At 34.8% G+C, this 18,303-nt stretch overlaps 1 protein-coding gene across 26 annotated transcripts in view; it reads right to left on the minus strand.

The window, feature by feature from the left end:
• Window positions 1-18,303, minus strand: part of Adgrl3 (adhesion G protein-coupled receptor L3) — a 767,242-nt gene that overhangs the window by 481,892 nt on the left and 267,047 nt on the right. For all 26 annotated transcript variants that reach the window (XM_063272835.1, XM_063272833.1, XM_063272832.1 and 23 more), the window contains one exon: window positions 6,036-6,269. In XM_063272835.1, the coding sequence (XP_063128905.1) occupies window positions 6,036-6,090 (55 nt within the window). In that variant the 5' untranslated portion in view covers window positions 6,091-6,269. The remainder of the gene's footprint in view (window positions 1-6,035; window positions 6,270-18,303) is intronic.

The raw sequence follows: 18,303 nt of genomic DNA on the forward strand, positions 1-18,303 counted from the left end.
TGGCTATGTTCTTAAGTACTAAACCATAAGATATGAATTAAAAAGTCTTGGTGTTTTCAGTTCATAGAATAACTTTAATTTTTGAAATAAGACCAAATGTGTAAGATTTAATGCTAATTTAAAATGAGCAATATAAACCAAATATTATAATTAAAACTATTTTCACTCATGCATGAAAACCCCTAAGTCCACTTATTGCTATATCTAGGAATAAGATTTTTTATTCATTTTCAGCCCCACCCCTCAAGATGCCAAACAAATAAATAACGTGAGTATGGTCTTGGAATGTTACTGATAATATTCAACTGAAACTTCAAGGCATTCATATTCACACAAACTGTATGTAGATAAAACAGGAAGCTAATCAGAAGTCATTTTTCCTGTTTTCGTGTGAAGATCTTTGATTACTCCGAGAATGCAGTTAATGTATTTCTCATAGATTCTCAAATAGACTCGCTTACCGGACCAAACACTTTATATTTTCAATAGGTTTTCTTTGACAGAAAATATAAACAAACAACCAAAAACCCGACCCCACTATTTCCATCAATTTGACAAAATTTCAGTAAAAGCAGAATAAGTAAAATAAAAATGAAATTAGAAGTGAAATATAAAGTTAAACCTTAATTTATCAGTTAAAAACCTGGAGAAAATAGAACCAATTCCCTCTTCTTTTGAAGGCTGCCTCCTTCTGAATGATTACACAATTAAACAGATGGTCTCTCATTTCAAAGCAGGCCATTGTTGCTATTGAATATCAACTATTAGATTGTTAAGAAATAGTTTGCTAATCAGAAACGTATGTAATATGTAATATGGCTGCTTACATAAAATTGCCAATGTGAGCAGCATTCTAATACTGACAAAGTAAAAAAAAAAGGAATGGCAATTAAAAAGAGGGAACCAATGGCTATTATATTGAAGTATTTTATAATTCAATCAACATTAAATACCCCAATGCAGTCATGTTCCACCCCCAGCCTCAAGAAATTAAAATAAGATATATTTCAATCCCACAAAGTTGTCATAATATTTAAAATTTGAGTGTAAGAGAGTGCTATTTTGCTCTTAACGTGGACACATTCCTTATAGATTATCACTACAGAAAAACCACATGTAATATAGCCCCAGGTACAAATGCAAACTGTAAAGTCTTTTCAATTGTGAAACTCCACATAGATAGTTTTAAATAAACTGCTCTTAACAAAACACGGTGCTAGGATCATACCAATATTTAACATTTGGCTATTATAGAAAGCATAGTGACTTACAATGTATATATTTTCAAATTCTTTAAAAAAATGACTTCTATGGAATATATTCGATGCATTAGCATTGCCCTCACATACCAATATCATGACATGCATTTTTGTGTACAATGGATTTGACTATAAAGTACTTTTGCTACTCTTACAAATCACCTATGCTGGCAATATAAATACTTCAAGGACGATTAACCTCTAAAAATAGCAAAGTGAAGCAGAGCTCAGAAGTCAACCTGATGCCTTCACAGAATAAGACTCATCTTCACAGATGAAATATGTAGTAAAAGGTAATTTGCACTCGTCAAATTTGTACTTTATAGTAATTTAAAATGTTGAAATTAATAGAAGCACTATATAATATTAAGTATCATACACCTATAAAATTTATTTTTATATAAATAAAACATATAAAACATAAATGAATATATACACAATGGATCAATTTTTGTTCTTATTAAGCACTATTCATTATAATTAACTTGGAGATAATGTAACACATTAGCCTAAGTCCATAAATATATAACTAGAGTTTTTCTTTATGTTAAAAAACAATACATAGACTTGCAGGACAAAGTCATGCATGAGGTACATCTAAAGTTTTTAAATCCTTTTCTCTCTCTGTGAAGGCGCTATAAAATACAATTTCCTGTTCATCATGCTATGCTGATTGATCACATTTCCATCTTCTTGGTTGCGAGTCAGTATAATTAGAAGGAAAGTCAGAATAAATTGGTGAGTAGCTAAAATATCTTAGCATCACGGTCCCCTTTTGAAACCTCAAACCATTGGCACTTGAAAGTTGTTACAGATCAGAACAGGATAGCCTACTTTAAGGTCTCACATTAGACTTTGATGTGCTCTAACTGTCAATCAGAAGGAGTCCCAGGAGCTGGGGTAGTGATTAAATCCTGTAATCTATGTTACTGGAAAAGCTGTAGCAAAGAGATTGCAAATTCCTGTGCAATTCATACTCTGTCTAAAAGCACATTGTTAAGTGCTGGGGAACTTGTGTGTGTTTCATTGACTCAAGATCCATAAGTCATAGGAAAATGATGGAAAATAGATGACGTGACTGTCTCTGTGCCTAACCAGATCACTAACGACCTGGTAGTAGAAAGAGCACGGTCAATGTCCTGGTTCATTCTCGCTTTGACAAAGCCCCAGCCACCCACATTACTGCTAGTTTTGACGCTCCAATTTTCCTTTCGCTGGACTAAATCTATAAATGACACAAAATAGACTTATTTTGATGCAACCCTTGAAAAGCCAAGAACTTTACATCACTTTTCAACTTCTTTCAGTCTTGCACTAGGACAGATAGATGTCTGATGGCTCTTGAGGAAGGGGACAATCATGGAAAACAGAAAAGGAGAAATACAGAGGTGCACAGAGACACAGACTGTGGACAGATAACATATAAGCAACACGTATATTCTGCATCCCTGATTATTTTTGTCTCCCTGTGAAAACATTGGCCACACAATGTGGAACAATGGAAAAATTATTCAACTAAGATCAGCATTATATGGATTAGACTTCTATCTTAGTTCCTAATGTTATCTACTTGTAGATTACACAAGAATAGCCTATTGACAATTATTTTTTATTATTCAATTAGTGATACATGTATCTCTACATATTGGTAATATATTTTTTAAAATATTTATTTTATTTATATGACTACACTGTAGCTGTCTTCAGACACACCAGAAGAGGGCATCAGATCCCATTACAGATGGGTGTGAGCCACCATGTGGTTGCTGGGAATTGAACTCAGGACCTCTGGAAGAGCAGTCAGTGCTCTTAACCGCTGAGCCATCTCTCCAGCCCAAAATAATATTTTTATCTAGATAATAACAATAATAGGATAGTTTTGTATGGATGTAAATATTTTAGAATTTCATAGAAACCTTGAATCACAAGGTTCAAGTCAATACGTTTTTTGTTTGTTGTTTGATTGTTTTCCCAAGACTCAGGTTAAAGGCAAGGATAATTCTGCACACTGCTTGCTTACTGCCTAGGGGTTTAGATTGACTTCAAGGTAAATAAGGGATATAAAAATGATGGAAGATTTATGAAATGCCTACCACCACACTGGGAGTTATACATTTATTATTTATCTGTTGCTAAATGTAATCCTGTAAGAATTTTCATCTTCTAGAAGAAAACTGGATTTACAGATTTTTAAGGCTCTGAAGATGGGACTTCCAATCAAGATACTTTTGAGAAAAGTGGATTCCGTTTTTCTAAAGGGCAACTTCACTGGACATCAGAGGAGGTAACACAAATCAATGTGTTTGGGGGAGAAAAACAGATTTTACTAAGTAACATACATTTTAGTTCTACCTTTTGATGGTTCAAATTATGTAGCATTTCATTGAGACCGGGTTGGCAGGAACACTAATAATTTCTATTCTGTTATATCTGTGCTCTAATTCGTAGTTCATTTCTTCATTTATGAGCAATCTGGATATCAAAACTGATCATTAAAGTCCTTTCTTTTCTACCAAGTTAGAAAGGGCATCACATAAACTAAAAGAATAAAGGAAGAAAAGATAAACTTATCCTTGGAAAATCTCAATATTACTTTGGGTGCTTTGGATAAACAATATTAAGGTACTTAGGCAGTCTAAATATAAAACAAGATAAATTTGGTTTTTAGTACAAACATAAAGTATATTAACAGTTTTTAAAGGTGTTTACTGCTCAGAGTTTCTGGTATTCTTTCTCTGTCTTTCTCTGCCTGTCTCTTCTTGCTTTGTCTATCTCTCTGTCTCTCAATCTATCTCTGTCTCTCCATCTCTCTGTTTCTATGTCTCTCTGTGTCTCTGTTTGTCTGACATACACACTTTCCTTTTCTCTCTCTTCTCTCTCTCTTTCTCTCTCTCTCTTTCTCTCTCTCTCTCTCTCTCTCTCTCTCTCTCTCTCTGTATCTCTGTGTGTTTTTGTATTTGTTTGCCTAAGTACTCAATCAGATAAGAGGCCCTAAAACAAAGACCCTTGACCTACAGTTTGTCCATATTTAGGGATAACTAGTACATAGAAGGTATATGTTTTAGAAATTAAAAATATTGATTATGAAATGAATCAATATTACATACTATTTCTGCTATTTTAGCCAACCTCTAACACAGTCTTTTTACATTGACTTTCAGAATATAAATAAATATGTATATTTATATACATATTAATATATGTACAAGTATAAATCTTTCTGAATATCAACATTAAATGAATCAACTCTCATGAACAGCAAATTCCACACTGACTCTATTACTAAAACAAAAATAAATTGTGGGTCAGACATGATGTTCCAGGAAATTAATGTATGAAGACTTGTTCTGTGGAGGCTGGATACTTCATATAGGTTGTTTGTTTAATCCTCAAATCAATGTGATAAATATTTAATATTTTTAAGTAAAAAGTATCATCTAAATGACTTTATATGTATGGGTAATTAGAAAAAGAATCTGATTTTAAATAACTTCATTTTTTTAAAAACATGTCTCACCAAATGTTAAGACTGTATAAGAGCTCTAACAGTACCTGGAAAGCATTAATAAATGACTGATTAATCGCCTTCTTTAAAACAAGGTGTTTCTGTGAAAATTTAACTTGCAAGTTAGAAGCTCTTTCTGCCGTTTAGAGACTTTTAAAAGCTATGTATTCTGAATGCATTCACATTAGAGGAACACTTCAAAAGCCACAGAAGTTATTTTATCCTGTTTACTCAGACAGCGTGCAACGCACGCGCCTGTCTAAGAACTTGGGCTAGACTTAGAGACACTGCAGTCACAATGGATTTCAAAGGGCCAGTTCAAAACACCAAGTGGCTAATGAAGCTGAAGATTCTTTTCAGGGGCTCATGTACCCTGCAGTATCCGGACATCGCCTAAGCAATGCCCTATAATTCTGTGTCCTCTTACTTTGCCGTAAGAACCACAAGACTCTAGAGAGATTAACACATTTCAATGTAAAACCCATGTTAGGAGAAAACTTTAAACTGTAAAGGGGGACCTATATGAAACTTCAAATTCTAGTTTAACTTCAAGTGAAATTCAATAATTATTAAATTGTAAGAAGGGCACAATGTACATTATCTTCCCATATTGAATAAATATGTAATCTAGAAAAAAATTTAAAGGTACATATTTTCTAAATTCTCTTAGTGAGGTAACTACATGAACAATAATTTCTGTAAAATTACCTTTTTAATAAAAGTTGGCATGTTATTCGTTTTGTATTTAAGGTGTGTAATGAGAACGCCATGTTTCTAGTTAGTGATCACAGTTTGCATTCCGTGTATTAAAGGTTGTATATAGTAATAAACAAAAAGGAAGAAGAAAGGATCTCTTCTTATGGGAAAGCAAATTCTGCTCTCTCCCAAATGCTCATTTCCTTACATAAAAGTGTTTTAAGAAAAAAAAGGGGACAACTAAATATATACTAAAGTATGTTATTAATGACCCAGTTGGTGTTTCATATTTTGGTAACTCAAAGCACAAAATATGCAGGAGCTCTATTGAAAATGAAAAAAGAAAAGTAGTCAAATCTTTTAGGTTACTTTCATATTTCAGTGGGGTCTTTAAGAACTCCTACAGAAAAGATGTAAAGTCATATAGCTCAGGGTATATATTTTGGTGGTTACTGATATTAATATGAGGCAAGGAAAAGCTGTACCATCTCAAAGAGATGGTTTGCAAGAAAGGATCTGTTATGAGTAAACATGACTAACATACTAACTAAACATGAGAAGTCAACAGAACTTACCATGAACTACAGGTGCTAAAAGCATCATGAGGATGAACAGCTGAGGTGGACACATGGCTGTGTTCTCGGAGGAGAATGCCTCAAGAATGGCTGTTCTGAGGTGAAGCCAAATCAGTATACTTCTGGCTCCTCTTCTGTATTCCAATATCAATGATTAAAAACCAAAAGCAAAAAAAAAAAAGGAAAGAAAGAAAAATTCCTCAAAAATAAACACTGATTTCCCAAGTCAGACACCTGCAAATCAGAACAGAAGAAAAAAAGAAAGAAAAAAAAAGAATACGTTAAGCAATGAATATATTCACATGTTAGCTTCTTGAAAATTTTTTGTATTTTTGTGCCTAAAACATACTTCCCTCTTCTTCATTTTAATGAGCAGAGACATCATGAACAAAGTGAATAAGAAATCTGAAAGACATTACTTATGAATTTATTACCAGTTTATATCCCAGCCTCAAGCTTGTGTGAAATAATTCTGCCTCTACTGGACAAATTAATTTTAATATTCTAATGTTAATATGCAAATACAGATATAGGGGGCTGGTTTGTACAAATATTTCCCCAAATAAAATATTTGTTTAGTATTAGAATAAATATTTTCACTTATCACCATTTGCGTAGATTGCCTTTAAAAATAAGAGTTTGGACATGCATGGTTTTCTAAATATTGAGCGCAACATTTTAAAATAATTTTGTAAGCTCATCGATTCAATATTTATGTTTATTTTAGAAGATACTCTACACGTTATTGTCAAAATACCCGAATACTGATCATCAAGTTTTAGTACTGTCTAATCACAATTTTGATGACTCCGTATCTAAAATTGTATTCCCTTTATGTCACTCTAAACGCTTTTCATATTCTTTTATTAATTATTTTTTATTGGACAGTTTATGTATTTACATTTCAAATGCTATTCCCTGTTCCAGTTCCCCCATCTCCTATCTCCCCCTGCTTCTATGAGGATGCTCCCCCTCCTTCCCACCCACTCCCACCTCAACACCCTGGCATTCACCTACACTGCGGAAAAGAGCCTTCACAGGACCAAGGGCTTTTCCTCCTATTGATGCCCAACAAGGCCATCCTCCGCTACATATGCAGCTGGAGCCATGGGTCCCTCCATGTATACTCTTTGGTTGGTGGTTTAGTCCCTGGGAGCTCTGGGGGGTCTGCTTGGTTGATATTGTTGTTCTTCCTGTGGGGTTGCAAACCCCCTCAGCTACCTCAGTCCTTTCTTTAACTCCTCCGTTGGTATTCTTATTGGTGTTTTTTGTTTTGTTTTGCTTTGCTTTGTTTTTGTTATGACTCCTTACAAAGGCAGGGATCACAGTCAAACACAACAAATAAAAAAGAATAGAATAGAATAAACAACTAGACATGCAATGAATTGGTAAAGGGTAACATCATGATTTTACCCAACTAACTCACCTAATAGAGAACACTGGACAGTTTTGAATTAGCCATGTAACATTTCTACAGCCCTAGACAATGTGGGGTCCTGCAAAAGATGTTCACTGTGTATTTAGGTCGCTAAAGCTTTATGCCACTGTGCCAAACTAGACTGTCGTAGTTGTCTAAACTTTCAGAGTTTGCCTAGGTTTACATGAAAAAAAGTAAAAAAAATTGACTGCATCGTTGGCAGATTCATCACTCTTAAATATATCTATCAATCTAATACAAATGGAGTCTTTATTTTAAATTCCTTCACTTTTCTTTGGCCCTAATGATTAAAGGGCATTTTCAAAATTTTCAGGTATGGAGTATAAAACAATAAAGTATTTAAAAGGTAATTTTCAAAGTAAAGATATTTACTAAAGAATATATCACCGGTTGGTTGAGCATCATTAATACAAAAACCCAATTTAAAATGTTTCCAACTCCAAAACATTTTGAGCTTTCTATGACCTCCAAAGGGGGAAATGCCATACTATAATCAATATGATAGTTTACCATCAGTACACAACATAAGGAGAGTACTATACAAAATTATCATAGTACAATATGTACAAATGAGAGATGATTCATAATGAATTTCACATTAGAACCTAGGTCCCATTCCCTAGATAGCTCATTAAGCATATGCAAATATTCCTAAATTTATCAATGTAAAATATGAAATGTAAAACACTCAGTTTTAAGAATTTTGAATTATACACATTTAAGTTTTAATAGGCCTAATTTTGCTAGATTTAAAAAAATTTTTTTTTCTGAAATACTTGGACTTTATCATGAGTCAAGTCGTCAGATTTTTAAAATATAAAAAAATATATATATATGTATATATATACATATATATATGTATATATATACACATATATATATGTGTATATATATACATATATATATGTATATATATATATATATATATATATATATAGAGAGAGAGAGAGAGAGAGAGACTATATCAAGATACTAGCATTAACTTGGGAGCAAGCCACCTTATCTCAATTTCTTGTCCTACTGGCATTTGTTAACTTTACAGTAGCTTTTAATATTTCATTGCATCAGTTTTCCTGTTCAATTAAGAGAATATTAATATGTTTGTATGAGTATAAATAAGTTTAACAACCTCCAAAAATGAATAAATGTATATAGTGGGTAGTATATTACTGACATGATAAATGCCATATGCTTCACATGTAGTAACATAATACTTAAATTATTTAAAATACAGTAAAATTAATATATAATTAAGACAAATGATCAGTATAAAATACACCCCCAAATTATAATGACTGTGTTGCTCATTATTGACATGAACATAAATCTCTGTCTACTCTCTTCATATTTGTTCCTCAAGAATAAAAATTTTATAATTTTTGTAGCTTTCATGTTATCAGCAACTCATCGAAACAAACTCATATTTTTTTAATAAAAGGGACTTTGATTAAAAATTTTGGATAACAATCCTGTTCACAAGCAACGGGCAGAAAAAGATTAAGGATGTTTTACATCATGTATCACAGCGTGCACTATGCCTAGGGATTGCTAATGACTATTCCAGAGTTGTCGTCATACACATCGGCAATGCATCACAGTCTATGCCTTAGGGACAGAGGTGTTGTGGGGCAGGGCGGGGTGGGGAGCCATGGGACTGGGAGGAGGGGCCAGTCCCAGAAAAAGAAAGGAGTCGAGGCACATTCGATTCTGGAAATCTTGAGATCACCAGGAGTAGGATCATACCGGGGGCTTACAGGAAGTTTCTTCAGAACCCTGGCCCCAACCAACAATGCACATTCGCCCCATAGCCCTCAGTCACCCCTCCACAAAGGTTTAAACGCCCTTTGTTTTCCCCATTAAAATGCACTGCCTTTCTGAGACTGCCTCCCTCCAATCTGTCCTTGCTGTGCTCACTGCAGCCTGAAGTCTCTTCACTCTGGGCAGTTCTTGCCTTACCTCCCCATCGCAATCCACCAGTTGTGACTGCACAGCTAAGGGTGGTGAGGTGGAGCCCAAACAGCAAAATATATCATATTTCCCCAAAAATGCCTTCTGGAAAGTAGTTGTCACTGGAATAGTTGCTATCAATGGGAGTACTACAGAGTAATTTTTAGGGGAAGGGCTTGGGGCAGCCAGGGGAAAAGCTGATGACTATCACACAGGTCCCTTCCGTCACCATTCTGTGATATATTGATACGTTTGATGAGGAAAGCACTGGGCTGAGGCAAATTGAGTTTTAAAAGAGTTAAGACCTAGCGAAATACGCATTTTCCAAGTGAAACTAACAATTTAGAAATCCGAAGCCTACACGTATACATGTTTTCAACACAAATACACTCAGTAGCCAATTCTCAAATGTACAAGTGGGTGTGGCTCTCGCTCACAGTGGACAGCAAAAGGCAATTGGTGTCCTGTGGCCGCTCACTGGGACTCCATAGCACTGAAATTGTCCCATGTAACTTGGCTTTGAAAACTAAAGAGTTACCACCAGTTTCAAAGACCTTTCTCTTCTTTTAAGTATTTGTTTGAGAGTAACAGATATTATACAAAATAATTACTATCGAAATTAAACTAGATATACGAACTTGAATGGTTTACTCATATACTTTAAAAAATAGTTCTAGCCTCCTTTGGGGGTTTATAAGGAACAAAATCTCATCTTCTTCAATGCTTTAAAATAGTTAATAAATTTTTGTATGCTATGTGTCCACTGAAACATTAGTTCACATTAAAACATTTGTTCATATTAAATGAGAAAGAAATGGTAGTTGGAGAATGAATGGCTTGGACTAAGGGCAAAATTGGAGATTGGAAATGACAGCATATTGCAGAACTGTGGCCACGTGGCAGGAAGCTAAAAAGATATAATGTAGAAGGTCTACTACAATGGAATAGAGAGTGGTTCAAATGTAATGCAAAAAAAGTGAATTTTAATTAATGACATGAAATATGTCGGTACACAGAATAACTTCAAACTCTGTCTCTACAAGGGCACAGTATTTATGGATAGCACATTCCTAAACTTATAGCTTTATACTGCTCATAACTTTTCAAACTGTTTTTAAACTTATATACCTGATTTTTAGTCTTAATGTGGACTAAAACATACAGTTGCTATGGATATCAGCAGATGTTGAGATTTTGAGTTACTAAATTAATAAACCGATTGTATTTCGGTAAACCCTAATATGGCACTACCAAAAATGACGTATTTTTCCAGATTTTCATAACATTTTGTCAGACATCGAAAAGATCCTAATACTGCATTGCAGTTAATATGCGATTTAAGGTAAAAAATTTTATTCATCAGCATTAACCAAGGCTTTCAGCTAGGAAGGTATTATGAATTTGGCAGTGATGTCTTATATCGCTAGATAGGTATATCCTTTATAACACATTCAAATCCAATACAGTATGGCAGAAATACAATTCATCGTGTGTACGTATTTGACTTAAAATGGGTGATAGCTTTCTTTCATTCCTTCAAATAGTCCCAATTTTCTTTTCAAGATTCATCTATCTCATCTATTACCATACAGGACAAAACATCAAGAAAAATTTGAACCATAAAGTAGCAGCATAAGTGGAGATGACTCTGTAAATTTTGAAGGATGCATGAATCTGCTTCAGGTCCATTTGATTGGAGGAGCCAAATTATCTACACTTTCTATGCCTTTATTACTCATATGTGAGTTCAATACTGATTTAACCACGTGGTCTAAGAATTAAGTAAAGATAAAAACTTATAATGATTCCTGGAAAAAGGAACTCAATAAAGGGGAAAAGCCCTTATTCTCACTTAATGATGAGATTCATGTTTGAAAGTTGAGTCATGAATGGTAAACGAGACTGCCCTTGTGTGTGAGGGAGCTAGAAGGGCACTGGTTATGAGTTGTAGAATTTCTGCATGGAAAGGGGAACAGAATCAGAAGCTGCAATTGTTTGAGAAGGTTAAATTGATCATGGAAGGCAGAAGAGAGAAATGGAGAATAAAATTCCTTGGACAAGTTAGATATCTGCCAGAATTATTATGGTGGGGCCTGCCAAGTACTAGGCTGTTACTTAAAATACAGATTATTTGGCCCCAAGAATCATAAAATTATTGATATTATTTTTTCAGAGTGGAAGAAAACCAAATAGAACAGGTTAAGATGGGTAAAAAGACACACACACACACACACACACACACACACACTAATAATAATAACATCGGAAAGATGAAGAAAATGATGGTGTTTTGGCTGGTATTTGCAGTGTCTTCATTCTTCTCTGAAAACTCCGATTAGCTCTGGAGAGAGCACAGTGAGATAGCAAAATTCAATGAATTTCCAAGTTCGTTTTTGTCTCACTCATTTTCGAGTGATTTTAATGTTAGAATTAATTTTAAAGTTACATTAAACACCCATTGGGCAAAGAAATGCCAAGTTCTCCAGTTTTTGAAATGGGTAACAACCAACGTGATGGTGTGTTTGGACAGGGAGGGTGACTATCTCCGCAATTACATTCTAAATAATGGCACGTATTTCTTGTTAGGAAGCAAATTTTCTAGGATGACAATGTGCATGAGAACTTTTCTTGAATAAAAGTCCGATTTAATTGTCTTTCTGACAGTGTTATGTTCTAGTAAATGTTTGTCAATATTAGGAACAAATGTGAATTTAATGGATATTGCTATTTGGGGATTTAGGGCTGTACATTTTTCATCCACAAAATAGACTGATATTTTCTACATGCTCACTTTCTTGTGGAAATGCCCTTGAGTTAACCTCTCCTGAAATTCCACAAAGCACCAGGCTGGAGGTTATTTCCAAAAGAATCTGAATAAGATAAAGATCTGTCGCCATTGATATATTTAACCATAAATCAAAGCAACTGGTTTTAAACTAAAGCCACACCAATAACCTGTGCAAATATTATGGAAAATAATTCAATTATCAACAATCAGATAACTTAAAATGAAGAAGGATGGATGTCACATCATATGCACAACACCCAGGATAAATCCCTTGCACTTTACAAATAAAATATGGGGTCAGGAAGGTCACTCAGAGGTAACGTGTGTGAGATTAGAAGGTTCAATTCATATACACCAAATGAACTCATAGATCCTCAAAATTTTATCAGAACTTGAAGCAAAATTTTATCAGAGTTGCTTGAAGGAGAAAAATGATTATTTAAAACTCAGACAAAAATTATTAATTCCCTTGATATGTCATTCATAGTCCTTTTCTATGAGAAATAAAAATCAAGAAGGGTTGGTAAGCTACAAATGGAATGCTCAAAATATTACAGAGAAATAAATCCATGTGAAATAGCAACATGAACCAAAATTTGAAGAATCAAAAGGACAGAAGTCCTCTCCATATGAACCAACCCATTTAATGTCTTCTTAGGCTGCCTCTGTTCTAAGAATAAGGACACACTAACTCACTAGTCTGAACTACAGAAAAGTATTGTTATTCCTCCAATGTTCTGTGGAAAGAGGCATTTTCTTTCTATCTGAAAATGAGGAAACTGAGGAATGAAGACACTGGAGTACTTAGTGAGGTCACAATTCTTAAAAAAAGTCATGCCTAGATTTGTGAATGAACATTCCAGGCCCAAGGTTTGTTCTTTCTAAAGGATGTCATCAGTCCAGTTAAATAATGATTCAGCATCAGAGCTAGTCAACAGGATGGAGCATTCATCATGTAGTAATTGCTACTTAATTCACATGTTGGCATGTGATAAAAAGATAAGAAACAACTGAATAAGCAGATAAATAATCTACTTCTTAGAATCACATAAGTACAGAGCCACAGTACTTTTTGTATTGAATAATTGCCATCTGACAGGAGACATGTATAGTGTTCATATTCAGACACTAGCTACCAGTAACCTACTGCACACATGTTTTCTCTGAATGTTGAGTAAGACCACTGGCTTCATTGTTAGAGGAGCCTAGAAACTATTATCTTGGAAATCCTTAGGAGCAAAGTAAAGTGCTACATAAAGTTGCAGAAAAACTTAAAAATACCATAACAGTAATGTCCAACTAAAAGTTTTGAAAGAATTTTAAAATGTATTAATATAATTTCAGCGCCCATGACTTTATTTCGGTTATAAAATATCCTACAATGGGAACCAAAAATATATCATGTGTTATAGAAGATAAATTATATTCAAAGGAGAATATTTCTAACTTTCCCATACTTATTTCCACATCAGGATATAAAGACCTCATATGTTTAACCATTAACAGGTAATTACTCTGTTTGTGTGTGTGTATTTGTGTGTACATATATGTATGTGTGGATAGTGTGTGTGTGTGTACATGTGTGTGCATGTGTCTATGTCTCTCTCTGTGTGTATATATATGCATATGTGTGTTTGTGCGAGTATGTATGTCTATGTTTGTGTGTGAGTATGTGTGTGCATTTGTATGTGTGTGCATGTGTGTATGTGTTGGTGCATGTGTGTATGTGTATGTTTGTGTATATGTGTGTGCTTTTGTATGTGTATGCATGAGTGTCTGTGTGTCTGTCTGTGTCTGTGTGTCTGAAGATTGATTATGGTTATGAAGAATTGTCCCTACTCAGAGTTCAGTTTCACTTTTGGCAATTTTTTTACAAAATTACCTGCTTGGGCCATGCTTAACAGCTATGACATAATATCTAAACCATTTGTGCCATGAGCACAATTACAGTGTTTGGTTCAAAACCAACATAATCTCATTTCCTCCTGAACACTTCTAAATGCTATCATTGTCAATGCAACTGATACCATAATAAAGATTGGGGAAACATTATCTCCTGTCTGGGAGATAAAATCCTGTAAAACAGATAGCAAGAACAATGTCGGGCTGCAGTGTGGAGTTTGTGTACAGAGAAAAGTAGCAAGTAATTTCTAAAAATAATTTTCCTAGAAACAATATGAAATGCACAAAACTGGAGAAATTGCTGTCAAATCCATTGCATTCCAACTCCTCATAGGTGAGAATACATATGCTGTCCATTAGGACGTTCAAAAGAAAGACGAAGAGAAAGGAAGGAACAGCTCTTGTGAGTATTACTTTGCCTTAGTTACCCCGTGTTTCAGTTACCATTTCCAGACAGTACTAAATATCTTCTTCACACAGCAACCTAATTTTAAACACTGATTTCACATTTTTAAAATTTCTGATAAATTGTTTTTCAAAAGAATTTATATAGAATTCAGATTTTTGTAAAATGGAATAGTGTGTATATGCATGTGTGCTTGTGTGTGTGTATGTGAGAGAGAGAGAAGGAGGGAGAGAGAGAGAGAGAGAGAGAGGGGGGGGGGGAGGGAGAGAGACAGAGACAAAGAGACAGAGAAGCAGACAGAGAGACAGAGGCAATGACAACAGAATGAACCTAAGGTCTTGTTTTTCTTAAACAAGTATTTTATTGTTGATATGTATCTTTATAATTTTGTCTATCTATCTATCTATCTATCTATCTATCTATCTATCTATCTATCTATCATCTATATATCTACTTACCTACCTACCTACTTACCTATCATCTATCTATCTACTCACTAAGTTTCCCATCATGATCTTGAACTTCTGATCTTTGTTGTGATAGCATTTCAAGTACTGGAATTATAGGTCTGTGTCACTCTCAATGACAAGGAAGTTCTTAAGAAAGTATATCAAAGTCCAGAGAGAGTTTCGTGTGAATTTTTTAATGAAGAAGAAAGAAGAGCATGTGTGTGATATTCTTAAAACACTCTGTCCTTCAAGTTATGAAGGCAACATGTCATGCTTTGTGATTCACAACACGGTACAGGCAATGTTACTGTAGACAGTTCACTATAGTTAGCATGCGGTAGCAACCAAGCAGGTGAGAAAATACACCTCTGGAAATTATCTCATCTAAGCAGGGAGCCCCAAGACAGATCTCAATTAAACACCTTTTTAATGGCCCATTATGGAATATCGATACCTAAAATATCTACAGGGAGCCAGGAACCCTGACTGCCAACAGAGAATTTCGAAGGTTGTACCATATGATGCAATATTTCTGCTTCAACTTTGGTTTGACTTAGAGTTTATTTAATACATATTTCTGGCCTCACGGCTAAAAATTAACACAGCAAAGTGTACCAAGACACTGTATGCGACCAAGTTCATCGAGGCACTGTACAGCAATTGATAATTAGCATTTAGAAACAACTAAGAAATCCAAAAGTGGTCACTTTACAAAAGATAGGATTTAAGGTAGGATTTAAGCCTGAGAGCTCCCAGAAGCTGCGCTACCAACCGAACAGCATGCATGGAGATGCTCATAGCCCTTGGCACATGTGTAGCAGAGGGCTGTTTTGTCTGGTCTTAGTGGGAGAAGATGGGTACAATCCTATAGAGATATAATGGCTCAGGGGGGCGGGATACCAGGGTGGTGCACTCTCTCAGAGACAAAGGGAAGAGTGGTTGGGGGAAGAACTCTTCCAGGGGACAAGGAAGAGTGCAACATTTCAGACGTAAATAAATAAAATAATTAATTAATAAAACAACAAAAAGACAGCTGCCTGGCTGTCAATCTATGTTTCTCAGATTAAAAAAAGAACAATACTAAACATAAAGTGATTATTTTAAGTCTTTAAATATTAATGTTTCTTTTTTTAATTTATAAGGCTGCATGTCAAATACATACAATTCAGTAAAAACCATAGCGGCCATGAAAGTATATCTCTGCTTAGTTTTATTTCACTCATGATAATAATACGAAGCTTATTGAGGAAGGGATACTGGCATTGCAGGCTTTGGGAGAAGGAAGCCAGTTATGCTGCTAAAAATCTACTCTGGATTCTTTTTTTTTTTTCAGGTTCGTGTTTACAGTAATTTTTATTAACAAAAACAGTCTTAAGACTTTGCTTAATGGCAAAATATTGACTAGTGTTCATTATGATAATGACATACAATCTCAGGGTGACTCTAGTGAAAAGCTTGTGCCCATTCAAACCTGCTCTGGGTTCTTAATGGACTAATTTAGAGGCAGACTAGAAAGGGCAATATAACTAGATATCCAAATGAGAGCATGCTTGCTCTGTTTATCTTGCTTCTGTCTGGGCAGACGTTGACCAGCAACAACATTGGGACACACATGCAAAGAACCCAGGAACAGTGCTGTAAAAGTTATGAGAAAAGAGCATGTCAAAATGCAGAGTGTGTGTGTGACAGTTCCTAAGGTCGTATTTCCTGCATGCAAAAGAGTTCTATGTATTGGTTTGAGCAACATATTAGAAAAAAATGTATTTAGTAAAGGAAAATACACCAGGCCATTTTATTTGCTCATTATCGAAACATTTAACAATAAAACACAGTATTGCCGTTAATATACTTGCTTGTATATATGTGTATGTTTATATCTGCTTAATACAAATCCACATGTAACCACAAAAGGTGACATAGGCCCATTTATTACAACAATTATCTTTACCAAATAAACTGTGACGCTAAAATGTTAAACAAAAAAGTATGTGTGAATTTTTATAATCTACAGTCATCATTATTGAAAGTGTACCTTCTGGGGTTTGGGGATTTAGCTCAGTGGTAGAGCGCTTGCCTAGGAAGCTCAAGGCCCTGGGTTCAGTCCCCAGCTCCGAAAAAAAGAACCAAAAAAAAAAAAGTGTACCTTCTGTACCTGATGGTGTATTTTATATTAGCAAAATCAATCAATTAATGCAAAACATTTGCCATTTCATTTATTAAAGTAGCGTCAATGATTCTTGGAGAGACATGTAAGTGTTGCTATACTCTCTGTGTTACAGATAGGTAAACAATCAGTTTAATATAGTAGTTACATTTGAGACAAAAGATGTTTTGGTTCATGAAAGACTAGAAGGTAAATAGACGCGGCAGTCTTGTTCAGTTACAGGAAAGGGCAGGAAGAGCTTAGCACAAAAGTAGACACACACGTCTCACCTACACTTGGATTAGCTATTCTATTCAAAGCACATAAAACTTGGGGATTGCAGTAAACTCGTCTCACTTAGTAGACATTGTAGGTAATGGCTACTAACAGTTTCCATCAGATTACAAAGTATGCTGTATGGTTATCTCATGTTACATTCGACCCAACTCAGTGTGAGCATGAACTCATTCTAAATAAAGACGTGCACGTGAAATGCAGAAATAAAGCTTCAAAAGTATCTGGGAAAAAGAGGCTGTCCAAAAGATTTTTGACAAAGATTATAGTTAAGAAGAGGAAACTCTTTCATAAAATTTCATGTTCTTAATTAAAACATCCCCTAAAATGGCTTAATTGCATCCGTTTGTCAAGTGACACTGCTTTGATAGAGGAAAGTGCCTGTTTCTCATCCTTCAGTAAGACTGTTTTATGTTGCGCGGTTTAGAAAATACATTGGTGTTTCTGTAAGTACATCTTTTCTTTGCTCAGTTTTCCCAGCAGGCTAGTGAATCATAAGGACAATTCAGGAGCACCTAGCCTCCAACGTAACCCCAATTGCCAACCTGTGCAGTAAGATATATGTTGTCATTGTTTATCGCTTGACTCCAGAAACAAAGCAAGGGAGCACAGATTGACTGTGATGGAAAAATCTATCAGACACAACCCAGATGGCAGATTAACACTAGTGCAATAGCTGGACCTTTTAAGCTAATATTGAACTAGCCCCAAAATTTATTTTATAGGAATGACAGATTAAGGCTCTACTACTTTGGATTTAGAATCTTTTTCTTTAATACAGTGACTATCTCTCTCTCTCTCTCTCTCTCTCTCTCTCTCTCTCTCTCTCTCTCTCTCTCTCTGTGTGTGTGTGTGTGTGTGTGTGCGTGCTAGCTTATATCCTATATCTCTTTTCGAATAA

The sequence above is a fragment of the Rattus norvegicus genome, chromosome 14 (assembly GCF_036323735.1).
Source record: "Rattus norvegicus strain BN/NHsdMcwi chromosome 14, GRCr8, whole genome shotgun sequence".
Classification (NCBI taxonomy): domain Eukaryota; kingdom Metazoa; phylum Chordata; class Mammalia; order Rodentia; family Muridae; genus Rattus; species Rattus norvegicus.